The sequence below is a fragment of the Rhinatrema bivittatum genome, unplaced genomic scaffold (genome assembly GCF_901001135.1).
Source record: "Rhinatrema bivittatum unplaced genomic scaffold, aRhiBiv1.1, whole genome shotgun sequence".
Lineage (NCBI taxonomy): Eukaryota > Metazoa > Chordata > Amphibia > Gymnophiona > Rhinatrematidae > Rhinatrema > Rhinatrema bivittatum.
In genome coordinates, this window is record NW_021821184.1 from 55,445 (window position 1) to 82,252 (window position 26,808).

Genomic DNA, 26,808 nt, shown 5'->3' on the forward strand with positions numbered 1-26,808 from the left:
TTATTAAATTAAAAAATGAATATGTGCAGCAAATAGTGTTTTGGTATTTTTTTTTTACGTTTATTTCCATGTTTCTTCTGGCTTAAAAACAGATTGCCATAGTATGGAAAGTCTGTGGGAGCCATGGCTCCATTTATATGTAAATGAATACAATTTCCTGCATTTTCATTTCAGCTCTGACAATCGTAAAAATATCTTTGATTTCATCCTGTCATAGACAGATGCTTTACAACGTCCCTAGCATCTCAAACCAGAAATGCAAAGTCTCAGTCTCAGAAGGAGCGTTCATACTATCCTGTTGTCTAAGCAGACAAGAGGTGAAGAGAGAGAGATCGCAACCAAAAGAATCGATTTCTGTGGACAGTGCCAGCAAAGCGAAATCCTCCCATCTCAGCTGCACATGCACTACCCCACAAGCTCAGATCACGTCGGTGTGCGTCACAGCACTGGACGCCTCACTTCTCAGCAATGGCTTCCAGGCAGCGGGGACAGGGTGACAACGGGGAGGCAGCCATGTACTTGCGGCAGCGCGGGCATTTCTCTTTGGTTGCTGAGTGAATTATGACTTGATAGGACTCTTCTTCACAAATGCCGCCACCTTAGGTATGGGAGGGAAAAGCAACAGATTATATTGGGCTCCCACAACTCGTGCAAGCATGAAAAGATCTGGCAGTGGAAGATTACAGTTTTAGAGCGGCTGGTGTAATTCAGCCTATGTCTATGTCTCTGTGTTTTGCGTCTGGGTGACTGGAGTAGCAAAGGAAGCCATTGTATCCAGATACTGTCAGAGAAGAGCAGGGGACTCTCTTTCTTTAGATTCCTTAGGCCTCACCACCTTCAATGGGCTCGTGTGTGATCCTCTCCCTGCAGCGCACGAGCACGTGGTTCTCCTTTAGGACTCAGCGTGACTAACTTAAGTGTCTCTAATACTGAACAGTAGCGGGCTGTGAATCATGGAAACCAGGGTTCAAATCCCACTGACACTCCTTGTGACCTTGGGCAAGTCACTTCACCCTCTACTGCCTTAGCTACTGGCTTAGATTGTAAGCCCTCTGGGTACAAGGAAAATACCATCAGCACCTGAATGAAATCAGCTTTGAGTGGTTAAGCAATAAAGCACCACACTACCTATACTTCACCATACATATGTTTTTTACTTGCATAATACGCCATATTCAATGTAAACCTTATTCATTAATTGTTTACCGTTCAAATTTAACGTTTTTTAATGCGTAATACTCCATGTTCAATGTATTCCTTATTTATAAATTGTGCACTGTTGATTGTTTATTGTTGTATGTACACCATGTATATGGTAATTCTAATGCTGGTTATCTGTAAACCGAAGCGATATGTACGAGTACATGATCTTCGGTAAATAAAAGTCTTTAAATAAATAAATAAATAAATTAATTAAATAAGCAGTCATGAAAGGCAGAATATACATTTGAAAAAAGTGGCCCAGTGACATCCAGTGCTATACAGACTAGCCTCAGGAATATTAAAGTGTATTTTGGCTTTTGTCTCTAGATGTTAATGAGGGCCTTTCTTACATAGCCTTTAGGATCACCCTTATAGTCTTTTGATGCCAAAATAAGCTCTATCCCAATGTTTCCCAACCCTCTTCTGGCGGCACACCTAACCAGTCAGGTTTTCAGAATATCCATAATGAATATGTATGAAATAGATTTGCATACACTGGGTCTCAATGTATACAAATCTATCTCATGCATATTCACTGTGGCATTTCTGACAACCTGACTGGGCAGTTGTACTTCCAGGATAGGGTTGAAAAACACTGCTTTATCCCCTCCAAATCTGAAAACCGGTGCAAGAATGTGCTGGAGTGGAATGAACACAGGCCAGAGGCTTCTAGCTGCCTTCCTGCAGGGTATGGAGACCAGAGGAAGCTGCTGCTAATGCACAGACATACACCAGGGGATATCTCAACCAGCACCGCACTTGAGCCCTTTTACGCAGCTCATTTTTACCAAAAGAATAGATAGTAAAATAAAAGATTGCCTAAAGATTGGATACCAGGCCTGAATATGTAATTAAGGGACAAATTTTGCCCAGATAGAAAGCTTCTGTAGTCTGCCAGGCCTGTTCTTCCTCACCCTTCTATAACTAATTTTAACCTTTGGCATTTCATGTACTAGAAGGCCACCAGAGGCAGTGTGTCCAGCCTGCTCTATAATTAGCAGCATATACAGTATAATTTTCATCATTAGCAAGTGATCAGCATTCATGATTGTTAGAGTCAAGTCAGTTGTTTATGAAATGATGATGATAAACCAGTCGCATGCCCATATCTCACCTTCTAAGTTAATCACAAAGGATCCTTTGATTATATTAGCGTCCGAAGGCAAGTCCCGTGGTATCGCAGTCAGGAGAGTGGTCTGTGAGCACATCATTAACTCATTCAGCTGAGATGTACTGGACATTTCTTCTGCCTGCAGGGACTGCAGAAGATGGCAGTTAAGTCAGTGTCACATTAACAAAGTACATCAGTTTCACCACATTTAGTATCCGCTATACAGAACTGTATGTGCAACACACTATAACAAGAGGGTAAACGTGAATCTCATGCTAGCTGCTCTATACAGGGCCACTGCCATACTGTCTCTCAAGTATTTCTTCAGTAATATGGTCAGGGTTTCTGTTTTATGAGCATGCACTGTCTCCCCCAGGGACGCTAAAATCAGTAGCGGGAGGGAGAGATCTTTGGGTAGTGGAGGTAACAGAAAAAAAAAAAAAATCAACATAGGCACTGTGAACTGGAAGGCACTCACAGGCTTTGCATTGACCCCAGCCTTCACATGGGTTTCCTTGGTTACAGATGCCTGTTGAGGGACAAAGCCAGTACATGGCCTTGAGTACCTGCTACTTCACAGGCCCTGCCATTGACTTTTCCTATTGCTGTCACCTGAAGAGTAAGAGGAGGGCTAGAGATATGTAAAGGGACGAGGAGTCAGGAAGAGGCCATGGCGGGGGGGAGGAGGGAAAGGAGTAGGAGGGAGAGCCTATGTCTAGAGTGAGGACAGCTTCTACCCTCTGCACAAGGCAATACTTGGTCTAGAGCTATTCCTTCTCAGGGACTACGCAGCTGAAGCTCTCCTCTGCTTACTGTAGTGCTATTCATTGATCCCCATCTGAACTCTAAGAGGTCCAGGAGACAAATGATTACCAGCCCAAGGTTATGTTTATACCTAATTCCAGGTGCAAAAGGATGGCTTCTCCAGAAACCCCTTCAAAAATCTTTTTCTAGTGGATTTTATTGAATAATTCCTGAAAAAAATTACAACCCCCCCCCTCCACATAAAACAGAAGATGAAGGCTTCACTAATAGTTCCCTGCAGTCCTTATACAATGTTTTCATGGTGGGATAGATTTAACCAGGGCTGGGCTAACTTCTCCTACCTCCATTAGCTCAAAAAGCAAGCCTGGCTCAATGACAATGGTCACATCATACTCGACTGCATTCTTGCCGGGGACAGATCCAAGGAAGGAATCTCGTATGGCACAGGCGCCCTCTACAGCTTCCACCAAACCTGGTTTCTTCCACATTGAGCTCGATTTTATCCAGCCGCTCCGAAAAACGCTCTCAGGCTCTTTAGAAAAGACGAATATTTCCCATTAACAGATGCTTATGAATTTATTGCTTTGAACTGTCTCCTTCCAAACAGAATGTATTACTTTGAAATGTTACTTTCCTTTAAGTCGCACTTCCGCATAAGTAGGAAAACCATCAGTTGATCAGAACTGCCCCATCCCCCTCAAGCATAACTCTAGAAACACACAGAGCAGAACATTTCTCCTCCTTCCCAGCACAGCTCCAAGCTCTGACAGCATCCCTAATGAAACACAGAACATGGAAGATGACTGCAGGTAAGGACCACAAGGCCCATCTGGCCTGCCCAATTTCATTCCTGGTGCAATACCTTAGACCCCAGTTGATCACTTATTTTCCCCTCACTCCTTCAAAATTAATAATCCTCTGTGCCTATAGGAAAACTTTACCTGCTATTTTTTGTTCCTGTAGTTCCATAGATCAGTCCAGATGCATGTGTTTTTCTCCTCTACCAGCAGATGGAGACAGAGAAGGAAAGCTTTACTGAAACTGTGTTAATTAAGTCAGTGTGCCACCTGCAATCCCTCAGTATTTCACTGTACCCAAGCCAAGATACAACTGAGCTATAACAACATCCCCACTAGTAACCAAGCAGGGAAAACGGCATGGTCCCAAAGCTGAACCCTTTGGACTATAGGAGATTAAAACCATTCAATACAGCTAAAAACTTTTACTATATACATACAGAATAAAACGGTCAGACAGGGTGGGGTTCTGGACTGATCTGTGGGACTACAGGAATGAAAATTAGCAGGTTTCCTTTCCTGAACATCCTCCAGATCAGTCTAACAATGGGATGTAACCAAGCTCCCTTAAACTGGGCACGAACTGCAAAGACCCATGCATAGTACATCCTCTCCAAAACTCATTTCCGGCAAAGAGGACATCTAGCCAGTAATGTCGTGTGAAACTGTGAAGAGAAGAACATAAGAAATTGCTATGCTGGCTCAGACTAAGGGTCCATCATGCCCAGCATCCTGTTTCCAACAGAGGCCAAACCAGGCCACAAGAACCTGGCAATTACCCAAACACTAAGAAGATCCCATGCCACTGATGCAATTAATAGCAGTGGCTATTCCCTAAGTAAACCTGATTAATAGCCGTTAATGGACTTCTCCTCCAAGAACCCATCTAAACCTTTTTTGAACCCAGCTACACTAACTGCACTAACCACATCCTCTGGCAACAAATTCCAGAGCTTTATTGTGCATTGAGTGAAAAAGAATTTTCTCTAATTAGTCTTAAATGTGCTACTTGCTAACTTCATGGAATGCCACCTAGTTCTTCTATCATTCGAAAGTGTAAATAATCGATTCACATCTACTCGTTCAAGACCTCTCATGATCTTAAAGACCTCTATCTTATCCTCCCTCAGCAGTCTCTTCTCCAAGCTGAACAGCCCTAACCTCTTCAGCCTTTCCTCATAGGGGAGCTGTTCCATCACCTTTATCATTTTGGTTGCCCTTCTCTGTACCTTCTCCATCACAACTATATCTGTTTTGAGATGTGGCAACCACAATTGTACACAGTAATCAAGGTGCGGTCTCACCATGGAGCGATACAGAGGCATTATGACATTTTCCGGTTTATTAACCATTCCCTTCCTAATAATGCCTAACATTCTGTTTGCTCTTTTGACTGCTGCAGCACACTGAGCCGATGATTTTAAAGTATTATCCACTATGATGCCTAGATCTTTTTCCTGGGTGGTAGCTCCTAATATGGAACCTAAAATCGTGTAACTACACTAAGGGTTATTTTTCCTTATATGCAACACTTTGCACTTGTCCACTTAAATTTCATCTGCCATTTGGATGCCTAATCTTCCAGTCTTGCAAGGTCCTCCTGTAATGTATCACAATCCGCTTGTGATTTAACTACTCTGAATAATTTTGTATTGTCCACAAATTTGATAACCTCATTCGTCGTATTCCTTTCCAGATCATTTATATATATATATATTGAAAAGCACCGGTCCAAGTACAGATCCCTGAGGCACTCCACTGTTTACTATTTTCCACTGAGAAAATTGACCATTTAATCCTACTCTGTTTCCTGTCTTTTAACCAGTTGGTAATCCACGAAAGGACATAGCCTCCTCTCCCATGACTTTTTAGTTTTCTTAGAAGCCTCTCATGAGGGACTTCATCAAATGCCTTCTGAAAATCCAAATACACTACATCTACCGGTTCACCTTTATCCACATGTTTATTAACCACTTCAAAAAAATGAAGCAGATTTGTTAGGCAAGACTTCCCTTGGGTAAATCTATGTTGACTGTGTTCCATTAAATCATGTCTTTTTATATGCTCTACGATTTTGATCTTGAGAATAGTTTCCACTATTTTTCCCGGCACTGAAATCAGGCTCACTGGATCGCCCCTGGAGCCTTTTTTAAATATTGGGGTTACATTGGCCACCCTCCAGTCTTCAGGTATAATGGATGATTTTAATGATAGGTTACAAATTTTAACTAATAGATCAGAAATTTAATTTTTGAGTTCCTTCAGTACCCTAGGATGCATACCATCCAGTCCAGGTGATTTGCTACTCTTTAGTTTGTCAATAAGGCCTACTACATCTTCCAGGTTCACAGTGATTTCATTCCGTTCATCTGACTCATCACCCCTGAAAAACATCTCCAGAACTGGTATCTCCCCAACATCCTCATTAGTAAACACGGAAGCAAAGAATTCATTTAGTCTTTCTGCAATGGCCTTATCTTCCCCTAAGAGCCCCTTTAACCCCTTGGTTTCCTGTGGGGAAAACTGACATTCCTCCCAGGATGCCGCTTGTGCCCTAGTAGAGTGGGCTCATACACCCACTGAAATTGGACATCCATTACATACATAAGCAGACCCAATGACTTCTTTTAGCCAAATCGTAATGGTAGTCTTTGAAGCTTTGCTCCTTTTACTTGCTTCACCAAACAGAATGAAAAAGTGATCCATTTTTCTAAAACTGTTGGTGACCTTCACACAGCACAGCAAAATATGACACACATCCAACAAATGAAGCTCTAATGCCTGCAGATCCAAAGAATCCAAATCCCAAAACACTGGAAGTTCTACTATTTGATTGAGGTGAAAATGCAACACTGTATGTAAAGATATCACATGGCCTGAAATCTGAAGAAAGGGCTTACGACAAGACAATGCCTGAAGTTCTGAAATCCGCCTAGCCAAACATATCACCACTAGGAAGAACACTTTCAGAGTAAAGTCCTTCAACGATGTCTTCCACAATGGCTTAAAAGGGAGGACCATAAAGAGCTCTCAAAAACTAATTCAGGTTCCATGAGAAAAACATCCGTCATACTAGATGCTGTAGATGGAAACTATCTAAATCTGGGTGCAAGGCTAGGGATAAGCCCTGCAATTTACCCCGAAAATAGTCTAGGGCTGCTACATGCACCCAGAGACATTTGTACACCAGCCCTGCAAAAAGCCAAAAATTTGAGGAATCAATGCTCGAAGAGGAGAAATCTCCTCTCCAAAACACCATATCTCAAAAATCTTCCATACTCAGATATAAGACAAAGATGTGGAAGGTCTCCTAGCCTGCAGCATTGTTGTAACGACTTCTGCCGAATATCCTTTCAATCGCAAATACTTTCTTTAAAAAGCCAAACCGAAAGACAAAAGCAAGCCACTTGATCCAAGCCAATGGGTCCTTGATGAAGAAGCCCAAGCTATAGAGGCCTGTCCACTCTGAGATTTACCAAAATCCACAAACCATGGACATTGTGGCCATTCCACAGCTACTAGGATAACTTTTCCCAGATGAACCTCAATCCATCACAGAACTCTCTGAGCAGAGGCCACAGAGGGAAAATATACAAAAAGATCTCAGGTGGCCATGAGAGGTCTAGAGCATCGATGCCTTCTACTCCGACCTCTGTCTGTGACTGAAAATGTGCTGCACTTTGGTATTCTTCTTCAATATCATTAAATCCAACAGGGGAACTCCCCACCTGGAGTAAATGAGAACTATCACTTCCTCAGACAGCTCCCACTCTCTAGGGTCCAGCATATTCCTGCTGAGGAAGTCTGCTTGAACGTTGTCTATCCCGGCTAGATGTGAAGCTTCTAGGGTCACCAGATGCTGCTCTGCCCAGCGAAAACGCTCCTGAGCCTCTCGGGACACCATTTGACTCCTTGTCCCGCCTTGGCAGCTGATGTAAGCCACTGCCATCACATTGTCCGAAAAGACTCTCACCATTCACTTGCAATTGATAGACCATGAAACTTCCTCCACTGACCACCAGTCTTGAGGCCCTGTCATGCTGGCATCGGTGGCCACTACCACCCAGTTCAGAATCTCTAACTCCATGCCCAGCTCCAAATTGGCCTGAGAAAGCCACCAGGAGAGCCTGGAGCTGGATTCCCCTTGCAGAGGTAGTTGGAGTTGAAAATCCTCAGACTGAGGGTTCCACTGAAATAGCAGCACCTTGTGGAGAGGTTGCATATGTGCGAATGCCCAAGGAACTAGATCTAGCGTAGACGCCATAGAACCCAGGACCTGAATTGTAAACCAATGTGATATCTCAGATCGAATGTCAGTATATAAAAATAAATAAATAAAATAAAAATAAATAATCCCAGATTGTGGGTGTGAGCAGTTGTAACAACCTCTGGACTTGTTTCTATAATTCTGATATACTCTCTTCCGAGAAACACTTTTCCTCGAATGGTATCGAAGTGCGCATCTAGGTTCTCCAGTGACTGGGTAAGGACCAATTTGCTCTTTGTTAGATTCACCACCCAGTCCAGAGACTGCAACTTCTGCAAGAGACATTGAACTAAGTGCTGACATGGCTCCTTTGACTTTGTTCGAATTAGCCAGACTTTAAGATGAGGATGTACCAGAATGCCCCCTCTCTTAAGAGCAGTTACCACCACCATTACTTTGGTGAATGTATGCAGTGCCATCGTTAGCTCGAACAGAAGTATGCAGAATTGAAAATGTTCTCCCAACACCATGAACCTCAGAAACATTTGATGCTCCAACCGGATGGGAATATGAAGATAAGCTTCTTTAAGGTCGAGAGCTGGTAGAAATTCCCCTTTGCAGACTGCTACTATCACAAAGTGCAGAGTCTCCATATGGAAATGAGGGCTCTGCAGGGCTGCATTCACTTATTTCAATCCACAAAATAGATTGAGTACTGCCTGCGGCCCTGTCCTGGATAATGCTTTCAGCTTTTGAAACTGTTCTACCATGGACCAAAGTGCTTCTCACTTGGCGCTGGAGGTGCAAGGGGATGCTATGTAGACTTTGCATATCGGACAAGCAAATTCTAAAGTGCAGTCATCTCTTATGCACGTTAAAACCCACTGGTCCATCATAATCTTGGTCCACTCCTAGTAAAAAAGGCCATTCGTTCTCCTATGGCTTCTGGAGAGGAACGGAGTAGCCTTGTTTCATTGTGCGCCTTTAGCTTCTTCGTCTCCATGGCTGGTGTTCTCCTGGATGGGGTTGTGCAAGCCTCAAAAGGACTGCGACCTGCCTGCTCCCTGTCTTTGCAAAAATGCCCCCTGCCAGGGCAGTATCACCTTGCATCTCTGTACCTCTGCCTGCTCGGGAAATTCTTATTCCCTTTAGGCTTATCCTCTGGTATCCTTTGCCCCCTGGATCCTCCCAAGTGCTTCACCAACTGTTCCAGGTCTTTGCCAAATAAAAGTTTGCCCTTAAAGGGAAGGTTTCCCAACTCTGACTTGGACTAGACATCAGCCGACCAATTGTGCAACCACAGGAGCCACCTAGTCTAAATCATCGACATCATATTCTGTGCGGACATGCCCAGAAAGTCATACAAGGCATCCACAATATAGGCTACTCCAGCCTCCAACTGCTCTGACTGCTTGCTGGGAGTGAAGTCCCAGACTGCTTCACTTGGATTTGTGGCACCCAGTGCCATGAAGCTACTGCATACCACTGCATGAATGCCCAGCACCAAGACTTCATACATTAATACATAAATCCATCCATCACCAACTCCATCTCAGCCTTGAAATACCCTTCAAACTTCATTCCTCCAATAGGCCAATTAGAGATAATCATAAAGGTACTTTAAATTACCCCCCAACTAAAGCCTCACGCCTTTCCTCGACCAAAGACCGAGCTTTTTCAATAGCAGGTCCTTCTATTTGGAACAACATTCCTTCAAGCCTCCGACTAGAACCCTGTCTCACTACGTTCAGAAAAAAACTTAAGACGTGGCTATTCCACCAAGCCTTCGATGATCCTCCAGACAACCCTTAGTCTTCTTTTTCCTCACTTGGACGTAGAAGATTAAAGTCCTACATCCATTCAAACGAAGAACTCTGGCACTTACTGAATAAAGCATCTTTTGCATTAATCCAAATTCCTTTTGGACTATGCTTCTTTAATTATTTTTTGGCCTTTGACTTCCTTCCAGCTCTTAAGCTTCCCAAGTTTTTTACTCCTTGTTAAATGTAACTTTATCTTATTCTCTTTTCTTGTTAATTACTTTTATTTATTGCTTCTGTTATACCCTTGTTTTATGTAAACCGATCCGATATGGTTTATTTACTATGAAGGTCGGTATAAAAAAGTGTTAAATAAATAAATAAATAAATAAATAAATAATCTTCTTAAGATGCATCTCCATCTTTCAGTCGAGCATCTTTCAGTACCGTTGAACCCGCCACTGGACTGGTAGTCATTTTAGTAAGCACTGAAACTGACTCATCCACTTTAAGTAGCTGCAAGAGGTCTTAATGTGTCCTCCTGCAGTGGGGTAAACCTTTATTATGGCCCTACCCATTTTCAGTCTGGCTTCCGGAGTATCCCATTCCTGAACTACAAGTTTCTTAATGGTCTGATGAAAGGGAAAGGCCTTTGCTGAGCCCCGGAGCCTATCCATGATAGGATCAACTACCTCTGGACTTCTTTAATACCTAGCTCTTTTAACACCTGAGGAATCAGAGGAAACTCCTCCTCCTTATGGAAAAGCCGAACCACTTTGGGATCATCCCCCTCTGCCACTGGGCTCTCTCCCTTCCTGGTGGGATCATCATCTTCAACCTCATTCTGTAGAGGGCTCTGGTGAATTATCTCCTCCCCCATCCCCCAAGGCTTCAGAGTCTTCTGACTGAGCCATAGTCCTATTCTAACAGCTGGAATACACAGGAAGCCCTTTACGCCCCCTGGAGGAGATACCCTGTGTGCCTTATTCTGGCATGGGAGACTGCTAGGCCAGGGGTGTTTCCCCCGTCCCTTTCCTGACTAGATATGCCTTGTGCAATAAAGGCACAAAATCAGCTGAAAACACCTCCCCTGAATCATACCCAGAATCTGAAGAGTCCCCTATGCCCCCTGACACCTCTGGAGCACTGTCAAGGCTCTCTGCTCCTGGAGATAAGGTGGCACCTCCCCTGTCCTTTCCTGCACCGCAAGAGCCACCTTTAAAATGGCTGCCAATCCCACACTGCCGGGAAGCACTGTATTTGTGGACACTGCCAAACAAGAGAATTTCTTGCCCAAGTCCGCCAACCTGCTGACTTCGAGCTGCCTTCCCCTCCATGTGAGAACTTCTTGCACAGCTCTGCTGCATTCAGGCATGCTTTCTGCTCTGGACAGGCTTTGCTGCACTTCCCGTGCTCAGCCAAGTGCAACTAAGACCAAGTTTCCCTCATGTTTCAGGCATCCCCGGCCTGTGTGTCCAAAATGAATGTTCTGCACAACTTCTATGCAGAACTCAAAGCACGCAAAAATGACCTGCGGTGGTAGCAACCAGATTCTAGCCTTCCTCGCAGCAGTCCGCACTGACTTCTCTCCCCTTGGCTCTGCCTAACAAGAGTCATCCCCTCAGCTGCGCTCTCTTCTTTTTTTTTTTTTTTAAACACCTGAAAAGAAACAAAGCAGGAATATTTTCCTGTCTATAGGTGACTTGAGAAGAGAGTGTAACCTCCATGAGAGAATGAAGGAACAAGATCACTGGCTTACAATCTCCTCAAGTCCACAGGCAAAGCCAAAGGCAGGGTCCCCAGCTCCCTCTCCTTGCCCTGCTTTACCAGGGGTTGGTCCTTCACGGTTCCTAACACCCCAAGAGCAGACAATTTTTTTTTTTTTTTTAGATCTCCAGACTGCAGGTTTTGCACCTATACCATCTGCTGGAGACAAAGAAATACTGAAGGACTGCAGGTGGTACCACTGACTCAAGTACACCCTCTTCTCTGTCTCCATCTGCTGGTATGGGAGAAAACCCATGCATCTGGACTGATCTGGGGGACGTTCAGGAACCTAAGCTCCCTCGAATTCTGTTATCGTGACCCCACCTCCATTGGAAAGCTGTTCCAAACTTTCAACTACTTTTGTATGAAAAAAATATTGCTGCTCAACTGCATGGGGATCAGAGAGCAGCCATAATTTTTGGAAGAAAATCAGCATTTTTTTTTTTTTTGCCCAGGGTGCATTAGTGTTGTAAATAAACACAGACAACCTGACACTAAATAGACAGGGAAGAAGAGTAACAACTATTCTTAAAGTCAGCTGTAGTGAAATCTGTCTTGCTATTGTATTACCACCAGGAATATGGGGAATGAAGGGCCTGGACACACACAGACCATATTTTCTGGGAAACAGATGACGTCCATTTCTAACAGTCTGCGGAGCAAAACTTCATCTTGGAGGACTTAAGAGTGCACCAAAACGTGGCCAGCTGTTCCCACCAGAGCCTGATGCCCTACAGGAGTAAGCAGTACTAGTCTTTCAGGTCAGCAGCACTGATGCTTTAAATAAAATTACTTTCAAGCTGGTCCAGTAACTACATTGACCGTCTTACCGCTCCTCGCACTGAAGCATGTTTATGGTCCTAAGCACCTTTGTCAATTCCACAGAACTCTGTATTCATGACAAAATGGGCTGTCCCAACTTTGCCGATTAATAATTAAGAAAAACAAATCAAGATTTAAAGCCCAAACGAAGTCAGCTATTACAGTTTGGTCTGCAATCAAACAAAAAATCATTCTAAAAATCTAAGATGGTAAACAAGATTGTTGTGGTACATCTGCACTTCCAGAGCAACACCAAGGGTTTCCCCCTTTGGGAAGCAGGGAAAGTGCCATCTCTCTCCAGCAGCATTCATTTTACTTGTTACAGAAGCAGTGAGGAATTGAAATATGTAAATAACAAAGCAAGTTGTTTGTTGCACTTTTGTCATAATTCCTCAGTGCCAAGTAATGCAAGGGGCTTTCAGCCTGAGGCAGAACGTCTAATCCTGAGGACACACACAGTGGGAAGACGACACGTTACAATCCCTGCTCCCCCACACACATCTTCTCCTGATTTCTGCCACTTATATTTATAATCTGGATTAGCTGAACGGTGGGGTTTTCCCTCATGGTTTGGCCCATCTCTAGTTTATAAAACAGGCAGCACATCCAAGCAGAGTATAAAAATCTTGTCAGTACTGGAAAACTTATTCTGTGTTTTGTAGATGCAATGTGGTATTTTGTTTGCACTGCATACTGATGTATTGTATATTGCTACAGATTCAATAAAGATAAAATAAAAATAAAAAAAAAACAACAAAAAAACTAGTCAATCATTCATACCAGGCGGTTAGTCAGAATTTAGTTTCTACAAGTTGGATTTCCCCCTATTGTCCGGGTACCTCCCACACATCTTGGGCTCTGCCTTACCTTTCCCGTACGGAAGATGCTGGAATACTTCTTCAGCCAAGTGCGGAAGGATGGGCGCAACCGAGCGCACGACCACATCCAAAGCCTCTGCTAACACGGTCTGGCACGAGCGCCTTTTGGGAGCCTCTTCTTTTTCACAGTACAGCCTACGGGGTTGAGGCAAGAGAAGTACGACAGCGTCATCCGGCAGCGTGCGTGTCGGGTCACAAAATGACCCCGTTTCCTGTCTGCTGTTCAGCGATACAGAAGAATAAGCGCGCTCTCGTCCACACAAGCCACGCACAGACTGACCACTCGCTAAGCTCTTCAGAAACACGCTGAAATCTTACTGTTTTAGCTCTAGCCTGGTTCTTTAGTGCCCAAAGTACCCAAGGTGGCTTTCCTGCACAACATGGCAGAGGGTATACGAAATGTTTCCCCCTGTTTTCCCCCTGTCCTTGGTGGTGTGTCTGGGTGGATCAGGGGGCTTGCTTTCTCACCCTCCAGGGTGCACCCCAGCCCTACCTGCCCCGCTGGACAGCAGATTCAAACATGATGCAGTGCCATAGCCCGGGCCAAGACGGCCCACAAAACCTTTTCTTCAGAATAAACAGATCCAGCAGAAGCGATGCCCTCAATTTCATTGCTTCCAGTAGTAAATGTTATAGGAGACCCTTAGTTTTCCCTCTAGAAACCATACAGTGTTGTATGGCAGTGGTAGAGCACTGCTACTGGCCCGCGGGCAGCACCTGCAGACAACAACATCTGTATAGCTTTCTGGTTATAGCGCTGGCTCCGATGCCTGCAGCATGGCAAGAATGAGAACCTGTTTTTACATCCTACTTGCTCCATTACATGCGAAGAACCATCCCAAGCCTCCCAAGGTGACATGACTCAGGTTGTGGAAATAAAAAAAACACACTGCTAATCTCGAAAAAGAGTGCAATGTTGCGACTGTGAATGGGAGTGGATCCCTGCAACAATAAGCATTTCAATCTTCAAAGAAAGTTAAAATGAGCTTCGAACCGGTCTTTGATGATGCTGAAGTAAAAGCTGGATATTTCCCTGTTAACCAATGTCAGCAGTAAACGAATCACTTTTCCAAAGTCATACTCCTTGTATGCGTTGGTAACCTGCAAGAAGCACAGGGTGGCACACATAAAAACCTTGTACACGCCATACAAAACTAGAAATCCATGGAGCCCATGGTGTCAATCTGCAGAACCTGTAACATGCAGCTCTGACTCATACAGTTGCACTGTTCCTTCACTGCACAGGCTGAAATCTGAACTTGATCATAGGACGGTTACATTATTTGCTTAGGGTGGCACAGCGAGAGCTGAACAGACTATAGAAAATTGGATTGGCCAGTCTCATGTCTCTGTGCAGTAAGCATGTAAAGAGCCTGCCAGTCTACATTAAACCTCCAGCCAAACACGCAGCAAGTTTTCCACCAACTCACCTTGCTGGAGTAATCCTGCAATAAATGCAACATGTATTGGTCTATTATGTACATCTCGGTGTTCAGGATGGAGTCTGTCTCTGGTGTGAAGCCTTCCATGTTCCCCAGCATAAAGCGCAGCGTATTCCGAAGCTGCCAACCAAAGCACAGAAACCCAGGTGATATAAGACACTCAGATCTGAATGGGGAGCAGACCCCCTACTAACCCCCAACCTTTCCCAGCCAACTGCTGGATGAGTCACCTTGTTTATGTCATCTCTGGCTGTGTTCAGTACTCCTGGTCCAATCGAAACTTCGGTGAAAACGTTGGACTCAGCCACCCACCAACGCAGAACATCAGCACCATAAGGAGGCTCCTTAGTTTTGTCCTGTACATGAAGAAAGAAACTTACATCCACCTATATTCTCAATGGCAAAGCAATGGAATTTAAGTGCTTACTCTGTATAGGTCACTGATTTAAGCTGCATGAAATAACTCAATTTCCAAAATGTCAAATTCACATCAACAATTATCATTTTCATTTTTGACTATTATAAGGATTCTACTGTGCAGATTTTTTTTTTACGGTGTAACCATAGGTGGAAAAAAAAAAATCAGAATGACAATGCTGCAGCCCATGATTGCTCCAAGCATCTCATAGAAAAAAGAATGCCTGAAGGAATACATTACTGACGGTGTGAAGGTACAAGAGCTATGGTGTGGATATCATCACTTATTTATTTCTCAAAAAGGTTGAAGCAGCATAAGAGAAAGGTTGAGAGGGCATGGTTCCCTGCAGTGGCTGCAGTTCCATGCTGCTGTCATGATTCAGCCATAGGGCAGTGGGAGCAGGGAATGTGGCCAGAGCAGACAGACTATGGCAGGGCTGCAAAGTAACGTTCGGAACGCCCACGTGCCTGCCAGGTCTGGGAGCCAGCCGGCACACTGCATGAATTCAGACTATGACGGTAAGCGAGGCACTGTGTGCACACCATGTTAGGCTACCCCTGATGTTCAGGCAGAAGTCTGATTACATCCAGTCTATGTTGTAATTAAGCAGCAATTAGATCTGGACAGAACAGAGACCAACAGTTTGCTGTCACCTCTGAAAAATCAGAAGACGATAAGATGCCGTGACCTGTAGGGATTAATGCTGCAGTACGGCAAGCTCACCTGCTGTTGTTACCTGTTGCCAATCTGAAGTAGTAAGTGGGAGGGAACAAGCTCTTTTCCATCCGCTCTATTTAAATAATGGTTTAATTCTTTATACCCCCTCTAGAGCTTTGCTGTGAGCAACTGAAGGTTAATGATTCCGCTCACTTTAATAAAAATTCATTTGACTAAGACAGAGAAAGGCACTTTCCAATGTGGCATGATTCTTCTGAACTTCTCTGCCAAAAGAAATCAGAAGACTATATGCAGTCAAGACCTGATTATTAAAGAAGGCAGCTGGATCATGTTCATCTTTATATTATCATCTCCTTATTCTTTTAAATGCCCAATTTTAGCATTTGTTTTATTAACTTTATGAATTATATATCTATTTTCATTTTTCCTATTGTATATGGTGTATTTATTATGCAACTTGAGCCTTTTGGAAAAGGCAAGAAATAAATGTAATTAAACATTTATTTATATTACATTGTCTGCTTTTAATTACAGAAAACCCCAATGCGGATTACATTAAACTCCCATCAATAAAACAAAATCCCCGAACTGCAGGTGGCGCTAGTGCTTATCAAGCAATGTCAATTAAACTTTCTCTGTCTCCATCTGCTGGCACGTATGCATCAACTCACGAGTCTGGAATGATCATTACCCCCCAATCCTAAAGAAATTTCCAGGGAGCAAATGTTCCATGTTCCAGTCCAGTCAGCACCTTAGAATCAGAGCAGAGCACACCATTCACCTGATCACTTAATATCAGTGATGATCTCGCGTATGCTGGAGACTCCCTGCTATTACCTGAAAGTGTTAAGGGGTAATTCAGGAAGGCCATGAGACTGAAAAATGAATGACCTGATCTTGTTATCTGCACATTGTAAACCTAAAAGCACACCTTCCCTCACCCAAAATTCTCTCTCCTCCCACACCATAATTATTAGGTGCCACTGAAAGGGAAAGGAGAAAGCAGCTTGCAAGAGTGATTCTTACTAGAAGATCAGCAGGGTTTCTCTTGGAGCACACAATGAATTCTATGTGCAGAAACTCCTCACCCAATGACGTGATGGCATACAGTAATAGTACAAGATCTGCCCGCAATAACTTTTGGAACAAGTCTGAAGGGCACAGCCCAATGCCCACTCCTAGTTTCAGTATGGAAACCAAGAGTCCTATATTAAAAATAATAATAATAATAAGGTGGCCGAGAAAGCCAGAAGAAACAAAAGAAACAACTAAGACATTTTTCATAAAAGAGCCAATACTCACTTCGCCTCCACTTACAACCACATCGGGGCTGACCACGTTACCAATAGATTTTGACATCTTTTCTCCTTTTTCACAAATAGCAAATCCATGGACCAAAACAGTCCTGAAAAAGAAAGCTTGCATGAGTGCTGAAAACAATAGAATTAGTTACCAGTAAGAGGTGTTATGTGTGAAGATGTCTGTCCTCACACGTAGGCGACATCATCAGATGGAGCCCAGCAAGGAACTTGGACATCAAAGTTTCTAGAAGCTTTGCGCATGCTCCACTGGGCATGTGCAGGCCTGGCTAAGCCCCTGCATCCCATTCAAGGCTCCACAGAACATGAAAAGATTTGGAGAAGCCAACTCCAAGGAGAGGTAGGAGGGATTTTGTGAGGACTGACATCCTGCTGTTCTCAGAGAACACCTGTTACAGGTAAGTAACTATTTTTCCCCCAAGGACAAGCAAAATGGAAGTCTTCACGCACGGAGAATCCCAAGCTAGAGGCTGCCTCAAAAAAAATAAAAATGAAAAAATAAATCCCAAAATAGTGCCAAAGAGTAAGACTGTTTTTGGTGGCAACAGGCCATCTTAATGTTTTCTGTTTTTCTCTTTTCCCTTAATGGCAGTTTGAAACCAAAATAATGGGTCCTAGGAGGGACGAGTTGGGTTCTATACCTCAAAGAGGACAGACAGGTGAAAACTACTGTTAAGTCGAGAGCCTCTGTCAAAACAGTAGCAAAATGTGAATGTATGGAGAGAACTCCATGTTGCAGCTTTGCAGACCTCTACCATAGAGGAGGTTCTCAAGTGGGCTACTGACATCACTATGGTTCTAGCATTGTGAGCCTTGACATGGCCCACCAGATCCATGCCTGCCTGGGGGGGTAACAGGAGTAAACATAATCCGCTAGCCAAATAAAAATAAATAAATAGAAGTAGAGTGCTTTGTTATGGCAATTCCAGTCTTATTAATGTCAAATCAAACAAAAAGCTGGGTGGGCTATCCAGGGCCGGTGCTATAATCAAAACTTCAGCCATGCACCCCCCCCCCCCCCAACTCAATCCCAGAGTCTGCTCTTTCCTCCACAGGCATCCTCAGCCCATCTCATCACCTAGTTCTCGCTCTTCCCTTCTCTCCATTCCCTACGTTTCAGCTCTCCCACCCAATCCTCCCTCTTGTCCCCACCCTCAATCCAAATACCTGCTCTCCCATACCCAGGCTTCTCTCCCACCTGGGACCACTCTCTCCCCCAATCCCCCACCCCACCCAACCTAAGTCCCTGCTATCCCTTCAATCTGCAACTTAATCCATCAGTCCCTCCCTCTCCAGCTATCTTTGTCCCTCCATGCCATTTTCCCCAGGTCCTGCTATCGGGGGCTCGGTTCTCCCCTTAGGGCGGCCCTCTTTCCCTCCCCACCTTTGCTCTCTGACCCAGCCTCTCTTGTTTTCTGCCCTGCAATCCTCTGTTTTTTTTTCCAGGCAGAGAATGACCACTGGCTGGCTTACCTGCATCACGGCTTGCTTACAATTATCCTCCACATCTCGGAATTGCAGTCCTGCTGCCACTGACGGCTCAGTGCACTGCTTCTGTGCTATACTAGACTTCCTTCAAGCTGGGTCTCTCCCTCCTTCTTCCCACATGCACCCCTGTTCCTGCTCTGTTCCTCCTTGAGTGTACACACAGCAGATAGCACGAGCTTCTCTGTTGCATGCGCACTCGAGGATCTCCTGGGCTCCCAATAATGGCGATGCTGCTGGGGGGGCATCAGGGACCTGAGAGGGGTTTCAACTGTGATCAATTGGCTCACTACCTGTATAGCTGCCACAGCCACTTCTCACCTCAGGCACAGCCCAATTAATGTTGGCTGTGTAGTTCTGCCGCTCCCTGGATCGTGGCATTCTAGGCAGATGCCTAGTCCACATAGTGCTTCCACCGGCCCTGGAGATATCGGAGGGCTTCAGTCTTCTCCAGAGAGAAGGCTATGGTTCTCTTGCACTCTAACCTGCAACATCCATTCAACCTTGTGGACTCAAACAACTGTAGGTAGAAACTAAGCATGCGTGCATATACCGTAACTCCTATATTGTGAATGCTGGGAGTTCCCACCGAGAATGATGTCCTCTGAGAGTCATAGCCTTACTGAGGAAGAAGCCCAAGATGATGTGATCGGTCCTCCAGGCAGAGTACCTACTGATTTTGGAGCACGACAGACCAAACTCAACTGTACAGGGGGCACTTACCTAAGCCACAGAGCTTCTGAGCAGTTAGACAAAAAATAAGCAAGTCGAATAGACTACTTAATGGTGGAGCAAAAATTCTCAAAGTCATCCTGGAGCACCAGTACCAGCGCACCAAGCTGCTGACATTAAAATAAGGGAACTTAAAACCATATGAATAATCCTACCTAGAAGACTAGAGTGTAAACAATCTCAGGACCCTATAAGAAAACAGCTTGACAAGTTTCACTGCAGCAGCTGTGAGAGAAAGAGATGATTTGTAACCTGCAGGATCCAGGAAAAGATGAGACCGAGAAACAGCAGAGTTGCTTACCTGTAACTGGTGTTCTCCGAGGATAGCAGGATGTTAGTCCTCATACATGGGTGACATCATCAAATTGAGCCCCGACATGGAAAACTTATGTCAAAGGTTCTAGAACTTTCATTTGCACACTGGGCATGCCCAATGTTCATGCGGGGTCCCTCTTCAGTCTTATAACATAGAATTAGATATAAATCAAAAACAGGAGAAACCCAACTCCATGGGGTGGTGGGTGGGTTTCGTAAGGACTAACATCCCATGCTATAATTACACAATGTTGGGTTCCATATTAGGTGCTACAACCCAAGAAAGAGATCTAGGCGTCATAGTGGATAACCCATTGAAATCGCCGGTTCAGTGTGCTGCGGCAGTCAAAAAGCAAACAGAATGTTGGGAAATTATTAGAAGGGCATGGTGCATAAAACAGAAAATATCATAATGCCTCTGTATCGCTCTATGGTGAGACCGCACCTTGAATACTGTGTACAATTCTGGTCGCCGCATCTCAAAAAAGATATAATTGCGATGGAGAAGGTACAGAGAAGGGCTACCAAAATAAGGGGAATGGAACAGCTCCCCTATGAGGAAAGACTAAAGAGGTTAGGACTTTTCAGCTTGGAGAAGAGACGGCTGAGGGGGGATATGATAGAGATGTTTAAAATCATGAGAGGTCTAGAACGGGTAGATGTGAATCGGTTATTTACTCTTTCGTATAATAGAAAGACTAGGGGGCACGTCATGAAGTTAGCATGTGGCACATTTAAAACTAATCAGAGAAAGTTCTTTTTTACTCAACGCACAATTAAACTCTGGAATTTGTTGCCAGAGGATGTGGTTAGTGCAGTTAGTATAACTGTGTTTAAAAAAGGATTGGATAAGTTCTTGGAGGAAAGTCCATTATCTGCTATTAAGTTCACTTAGAGAATAGCCACTGCCATTAGCAATGGTACATGGAATAGACTTAGTTTTTTGGGTACTTGCCAGGTTCTATGGCCTGGATTGGCCACTGTTGGAAACAGGATGCTGGGCTTGATGGACCCTTGGTCTGACCCAGTATGGCATGTTCTTATGTTCTTATCCTTCTGTCCTCAGAGAATACATGTTACAGATAAACAACTCTGCTTTCTCCGAGGACAGCGGACTGTAGTCCTCACACATGGGTGAATCCCTAGCTACATGCTACCTCCAACATAAAAGGGGACCGACAGACACTTAAACCAGGTGTCAATGGGCACACACAATGGTGCTGTTGCTAACAGAGGGGGAGGACAGCCTGAACCCAAACAACGGGCACTAGGCAGGGAGAGAGTTGGGTTCTACACCTCAAATAGATTCCTAAAGACAGTTGGCCAATCGACTGTTGTGTTGGCCATCCCTATCCAAGCAATAGTGAGATGTGAATGTGTGGAGAGAACTTTATGTTGCAGTCTTGAAGATCTCCTCCATAGGAACTGCTTGCAAGTGGGCTACAGATGCTGCCATGGCTCGGACATAGTGATCCTTGACATCATTCCCAAGATTCGGTCCCGTCTGGGCATAACAGAAGGAGATGCAATCTGCTAGCCAATTCGATAGTGACTGTTTGGCAATGGCAATGCCCAAACCTACTCCTACCAAAACAAACAAAAAGTTGGGTGGACCGTCTATGGGCTTCTGCCTGCTCCAGGTAGAAGGTTAAGGCTTGCTTGCAGTTCAAACTGTGTAGGACTCATTTGCTTTGGTGTGAATGGGGCCTGGGAACCAACATTGGCAGGATGATGGACTGGTTAAGATAGAAGTCCGTCACCACCTTAGGCAGGAACTTAGGGTGCATATGCAAAACCCACCCTGTCATGATAAAACTCAGTGTAAGTGGATAAGTCACTAAGGCCTGGAGCTCGATGACACTGCATGTTGTGGTGACTGCCACCAAAAATATGATGTTCCAAATCAGGTACTTCAGCTCACAGGTACACAGCGGTTCAAAAGGAGCTTTCATCAGCTCATCTAACATTAGATTGAGGTCCTAAGACATAGCAGGATGTCTTAGATGAGGCTTCAACTGAAACAGGCCCTGCATGAAACTTACAACTAAAGGCTGTACAGAGTTGGGCGAATTATCTACATCAGGCGGTATGTGCCAATTGCACTCAGATGAACTCTAACATAGTTGGTTTTCAAGTCAGCTTCCAATAGGTGTAGAAGGTAATCATATAGTTTTTGTGTGGAGCAGGAGAATGGATCTAGGACCTTCTGCTCACACCACACGGAAAATTTCCTCCACTTCAGTCCATAGAACTTTCTAGTGAAAGGCTTTCTAGAAGCCACCAGGACCTGAGATATGTCTGAAAGATTGAGTGGCTGCAGAACTAAATTTCTCAAAATCCAGGCTGTGAGCAACAGAGCCTGGAGGTTGGGATGTCTCAACCTGCCTTGATCTTGCGTGATGAATCTGGGGAAATCCCAGCTGATCGGTCTCTTGATGGACAAACTACCCTAGGAGAGGAAACCAGACCTGTCACGCCAACAAGGGGCTATGAGGATAACAGACACCTTATCCTCGCAAAGCTTCAAGAGAGTCTTTGCTACTAAGGGAACTGGAGGATATGCGTACATAAGACCTTTTGCTCCAATGTTGGCAAGTGCATCTGAGGCTGGTTTGCCGTCTGTCCTATACAGAGGCACCTTTCTGTTGCAAGGGGATGTGAAGAGATCCACGTCTGGACTCCTTCAGAGGTGAATATCTGATTCGCAACCCACTGGTCCAGGAACCATTTGTGGGGTCTGAAGGCACGACTCAGTCTGTCTGCTAACATGCTCCGTCCCGGCCAGGTACATGGCCCTGAGCACCATGCCAAGGGACTGGGTCCATGACCAAGATCTAACTCCTTCTGTCACAGGAGGTACGAGCCCGTACTTCCTTGCTTGTTGAGATATCACATCGCCAACTGGTTGTCGGTTTGGATCAGGATAACTTTGTTGGACAGCCAATCTCTGAAAGCCCATAGCACGTACCTGATCATCCGGAGCGCCAGGAAATTGATATAGCAACAGTTTTCTTGGGCAGACCAGAGACCCTGAGTGCTGAGCCCGGGGTGGACGCATCCATGGTTAGGACAATTTGGATAGGAGGCCCTCAGAAATATATCCCCCATTCCAGATTTGAAAGTACCCACCACCAGGACAGGGTGTCCTGGAGCGGCAATGTGACTTTGATGTGATCCTGGAGGTTCGGTGTGGCTGGGAGAGCCACTGTGACATGGACAAATGCAGCCATATGGCCCAAGACCCTCAACGTGTGCCAGGCTGACACCTGCTGGCTCTGCTGAATCTCTGCCATGATGGTCATTAGATGGCCTTTTGACAAGGCAGTGATGATCCTTTGATGAGTCGTGTTTAGCAGGGCTCCTATGAAGTCCAATTGAAGTGATTGGCTGAGATGGGACTTCAGGTAGTTGATGTTGAACCCTAGTGACTCCAACACCCGAATGGTCAAGTGCATGGACCTGAAGGCCGATGCCTGAGATGTGCTTTTTACCAGCCAATCATTCAGATAAGCGAAAACATGCATCCCAGCTTGCGGTAGTGTACCATCACCATCATGGTCAAACATTTCATGAAGACCTGTGGGACTGACGCTAGCCCAAATGGCAACACCTGATACTGGAAGTGAAGTTTTCCCATCACAAATCGAAGATACTTTTGATGACTTGGGAAGATCCTGATGTGGGTGTACGTGTCCTTCAGATCAAGGGAGCATAGCCAGTCCCCTTTTGCAAAAGGGGGATCAAGCTGCCAGGGAAACCATCTTGAACATTTCCTTTTTGATAAATCTGTTCAAGGCTCTTAGGTCTAGGATGGGACAGAGTCCTCCTGTTTTTTTTGGAATCAGGAAGTACCTGGAGTAAAATCCTCACCCTCTTTACCTGGTGGAATAGACTCGACCACTGTGGGCTGTTAAGAGGGAGGAGAGCTCTGTTAGTAGTACCTCCTGATGTACTATCGGCCTTCACAACAGGCTCGTAGGGCAATTTAGACAGGCACCCAATAGGTTCAGTTGGTACTATAGGCAGTTGTACTCACTGCTCAAGCTCCTCCTCAAATATTGTCGATGCGAACAGTGACTGAAAGGAAAGAGGGGTGGCCAGATCCTCTTCAGAGCCAAGAGGAGGATGGGTGACTGGCATCAGGACCGGTGGACACCACTGTGGATCCCTGGCACCAATGGGCGATTGTCGCTCCTCGCTGCGGGTTCACTTTGGAGGCATCACAGCATGAGCTGGCGCATATCCGTGCCTGACACTGTGCATCGACGGAGACCAATGCCAACGCTTCATTGGCTTCCCTCGATGCTCGGCATGGTCTTTCCCCGGTGCAGAGGTCAATGATGAGGAACCCAATGTCCTTGACCTGGAGGAGCTCGATGATGGCCAGTCTCCAGTGCTCCTATCAGTCGACGGCAGCTAAAGTCCTGCTAATGTAGATGGCTCGGTGTCCATCGGTGTGGCTCCGTGGTTCTTCAATGCGGATAGCTCGGTCTCCAACCCGAAGAGGTGCTCCATCTTATCTAGCCGAATACCTCGTCCCTTCAGGGTCATCTGGATGCATTTGTGGCAACCCCGGACGTCATGCCATGCACCCACCAGGCAGAGGACACATTCCTCATGGGGGTCCATGATAGACAGGGTCCTCGGGCACTGAGGGCATTGTTTAAAACCAGATGCAGCCATGATGGAAAGTAATAAACGGGAAGCATGATCAAAATCGATGGCAGTGCGCACCGAAGTACTGCCACCACAGGGAATCGACCGCTCAAGGATCCTAAGAACACTGTGAGGAGATCAGAGAGGGAATCAGCGTCGAACACTTGCTTGAAACAGCTCGCATTAAAGTGAAAAAATGGAAAGTTAACCAAAAGAGGCCCAAACGTGAGCTCACAAATCACAATGCTGCAGCTGCAAGGAAAAAGAGAGACTGAAGAGGGACCCCGCGTGGAATGTGGTAAAGGGCATGCTGGGCATGTCAAAGTTCTAGAAACTTTGACATAAGTTTTGTGTACTGGGGTTCCAACTGATGATGTCACCCATGTGTGAAGACTACCATCTTACTTGTCTACTGAGAACTTGAATGGATGAAGGGGAGTAATCAGGGCTGCACATAACCAGTGGAGCATGCTCACAATTTCTAGAAGCTTTGATGTCAAAGTTCCATGAGAGGCTGCATCTATCGTCACTCACGAGCCAGGACCAGCATCCTGCTTGTCCTCCCTTCCTCTCCCACCAGACCCGATGCCTTTACTTCAGCACCCATTTGGCCCCAGACAGACACCATTCGACAATTCTCCTCCCACCGCCCCCACCAAACCCTCTCCTTAAAAAAAAAACACCCCCACCTCTGCTTCAGACTCTGACTTCCTTCTTGCTACAGCAGGAAGCCCGGGATGGGGTGGGGGGTGGGGACAGGACTGCGTTTATAAATAATAGCAGCACAACTGAAATTCACGCTCACTACTGTATCATATTCTGATAACAGTTAACCAGAAACTAAACTGCCTTTTTAAGAAAGGAAAAGAATTGTATAAAAATAAATCTGCCTGTTTTCACAGAGTAGCTTTAAGCAAGTATAAAGAAATCCTTGATGTGGAAAAATGGCCAGAAACAGAGAGCATACTATGTGGCTCCTGTTTCTCCCAGGACCTTTCACGGCAACACAAGGTGCGCCTTCAGGGCAGCAGCAAGCAGGAAACCCAGAGGAATAGGGTGGGGTGAAACCAGAGGACACTACTATATTCAGACAAGTGTACAGCATACAAACTTGGAGAAATAAACATGTTGCAGAATGCTCAAAACAAATTGGAGGGAGATGAAATAATACATGTCACTTAAATGTCATAAAAACGTTACACAGTCATACCTGGGCGGTACCTGCTTAAGCTAACCAGAGCCACAGATGTAGATAACATCTCATGACGCTGATAACCAGACGTAATCTATTGGTAACAGTTTTTTTTTTAATTGATATGAAATTGTGTGTGTTTGTGTGTGTATATATATATATATATATATATATATATATATATATATATCTCAAATAAGTTTTTGAGGAGCTTCACCTGTCATATCGCATTTTGTAGCTGCAGTTATGACAGGAAGTGCAGGATTTCAGCGATACCGCCAGTTGCTTAATGACAGAACAGTCTGTGAACGTACCCATATGGTGCCTTTTTCCTGGCTGCTGTGCTGGTTAAGAGAGAAGACTGGAACCAGCCACCGAGCTGGTCTTTTCCTTCCAGATATAAATCTGCCTTTTGCTCAGTACCTTAAAGAAAGAAGAAAATGTGATTTATGTTTATTGGATTTTTATATTATCCCTTTTCTGGTCACAAGACCATTCAAAGTGGTGAAGAGTAAAACACAATCCAAAATACATAAATTTAAAATGAATGAAAAAATATAGGCACAATAGAGCCGTAGTTCAAGTTTCAAAATTAGGTGAGGAATAAGGCATTAAGCTTATATAACTAGTTACGCCAATCCCTCCTAAATTATCCGTACACATCACAAAAAGGGAAATGAAACAATTGCACAACGCCACTGTTGCTTTACCTTTCTTTTTCAATACATGAACTTACTATTACTGCTTTATTTCCCATATGCAGACACATAGATATATAGGAGGCACAGATAGGCTCCAAAAGTGACATACAGTGAGTAGAAGGGTCAGTAACTCACGTCACCAATGCTTGTAGTTAGGCCCACAACACTAAATACATTCAAAAGAACATTGGATATGGGTTTGTTTTTTTTTTTAAAGAGGAAAAAGGTGTTTGTAGATAAAATGATCTAGCTATATACTAATCCAGTGATTCAGAGCCCATCGCCATATTTTCTCTCAGGAAGGAATTCCTTTTCCTGTTGCAGGACTGGCTACAGGTGTCCTGCATCACTGCAGAGAAAGCTAGCAGTCAGAGGAAGGGTGGACTCTGCACTTATGCTCGTCTTTTAACTTAACCAACTCTAGGATTGAATCAGCTTCAACAGATTTGGCCCTTCAAGTAGTGAAAAGCCATTAAATATCAAGTTCTCTTGAATTTTTACGGTCTGGAAGGGAGTGGAGTAGCCACCCAGTGGTTAGAGCAGCAGGTTATGAAGCAGGG

At 44.7% G+C, this 26,808-nt stretch overlaps 1 protein-coding gene across 1 annotated transcript; it reads right to left on the reverse strand.

Moving 5' to 3' along the window:
- LOC115082508 (isoleucine--tRNA ligase, mitochondrial-like) lies at positions 1-25,989 on the reverse strand. Its single transcript, XM_029586735.1, has 9 exons — positions 25,862-25,989; positions 17,151-17,253; positions 14,983-15,108; positions 14,741-14,872; positions 14,305-14,411; positions 13,300-13,445; positions 3,421-3,611; positions 2,318-2,462; positions 1-598 (listed from the first exon to the last, which is right to left on the reverse strand). The coding sequence occupies exons 2-9, from the start codon at positions 17,205-17,207 to the stop codon at positions 456-458; spliced, it is 1,047 nt and encodes a 348-aa protein (XP_029442595.1). The 5' UTR covers positions 17,208-17,253; positions 25,862-25,989; the 3' UTR covers positions 1-455.
- Positions 25,990-26,808: the final 819 nt, after the last annotated feature.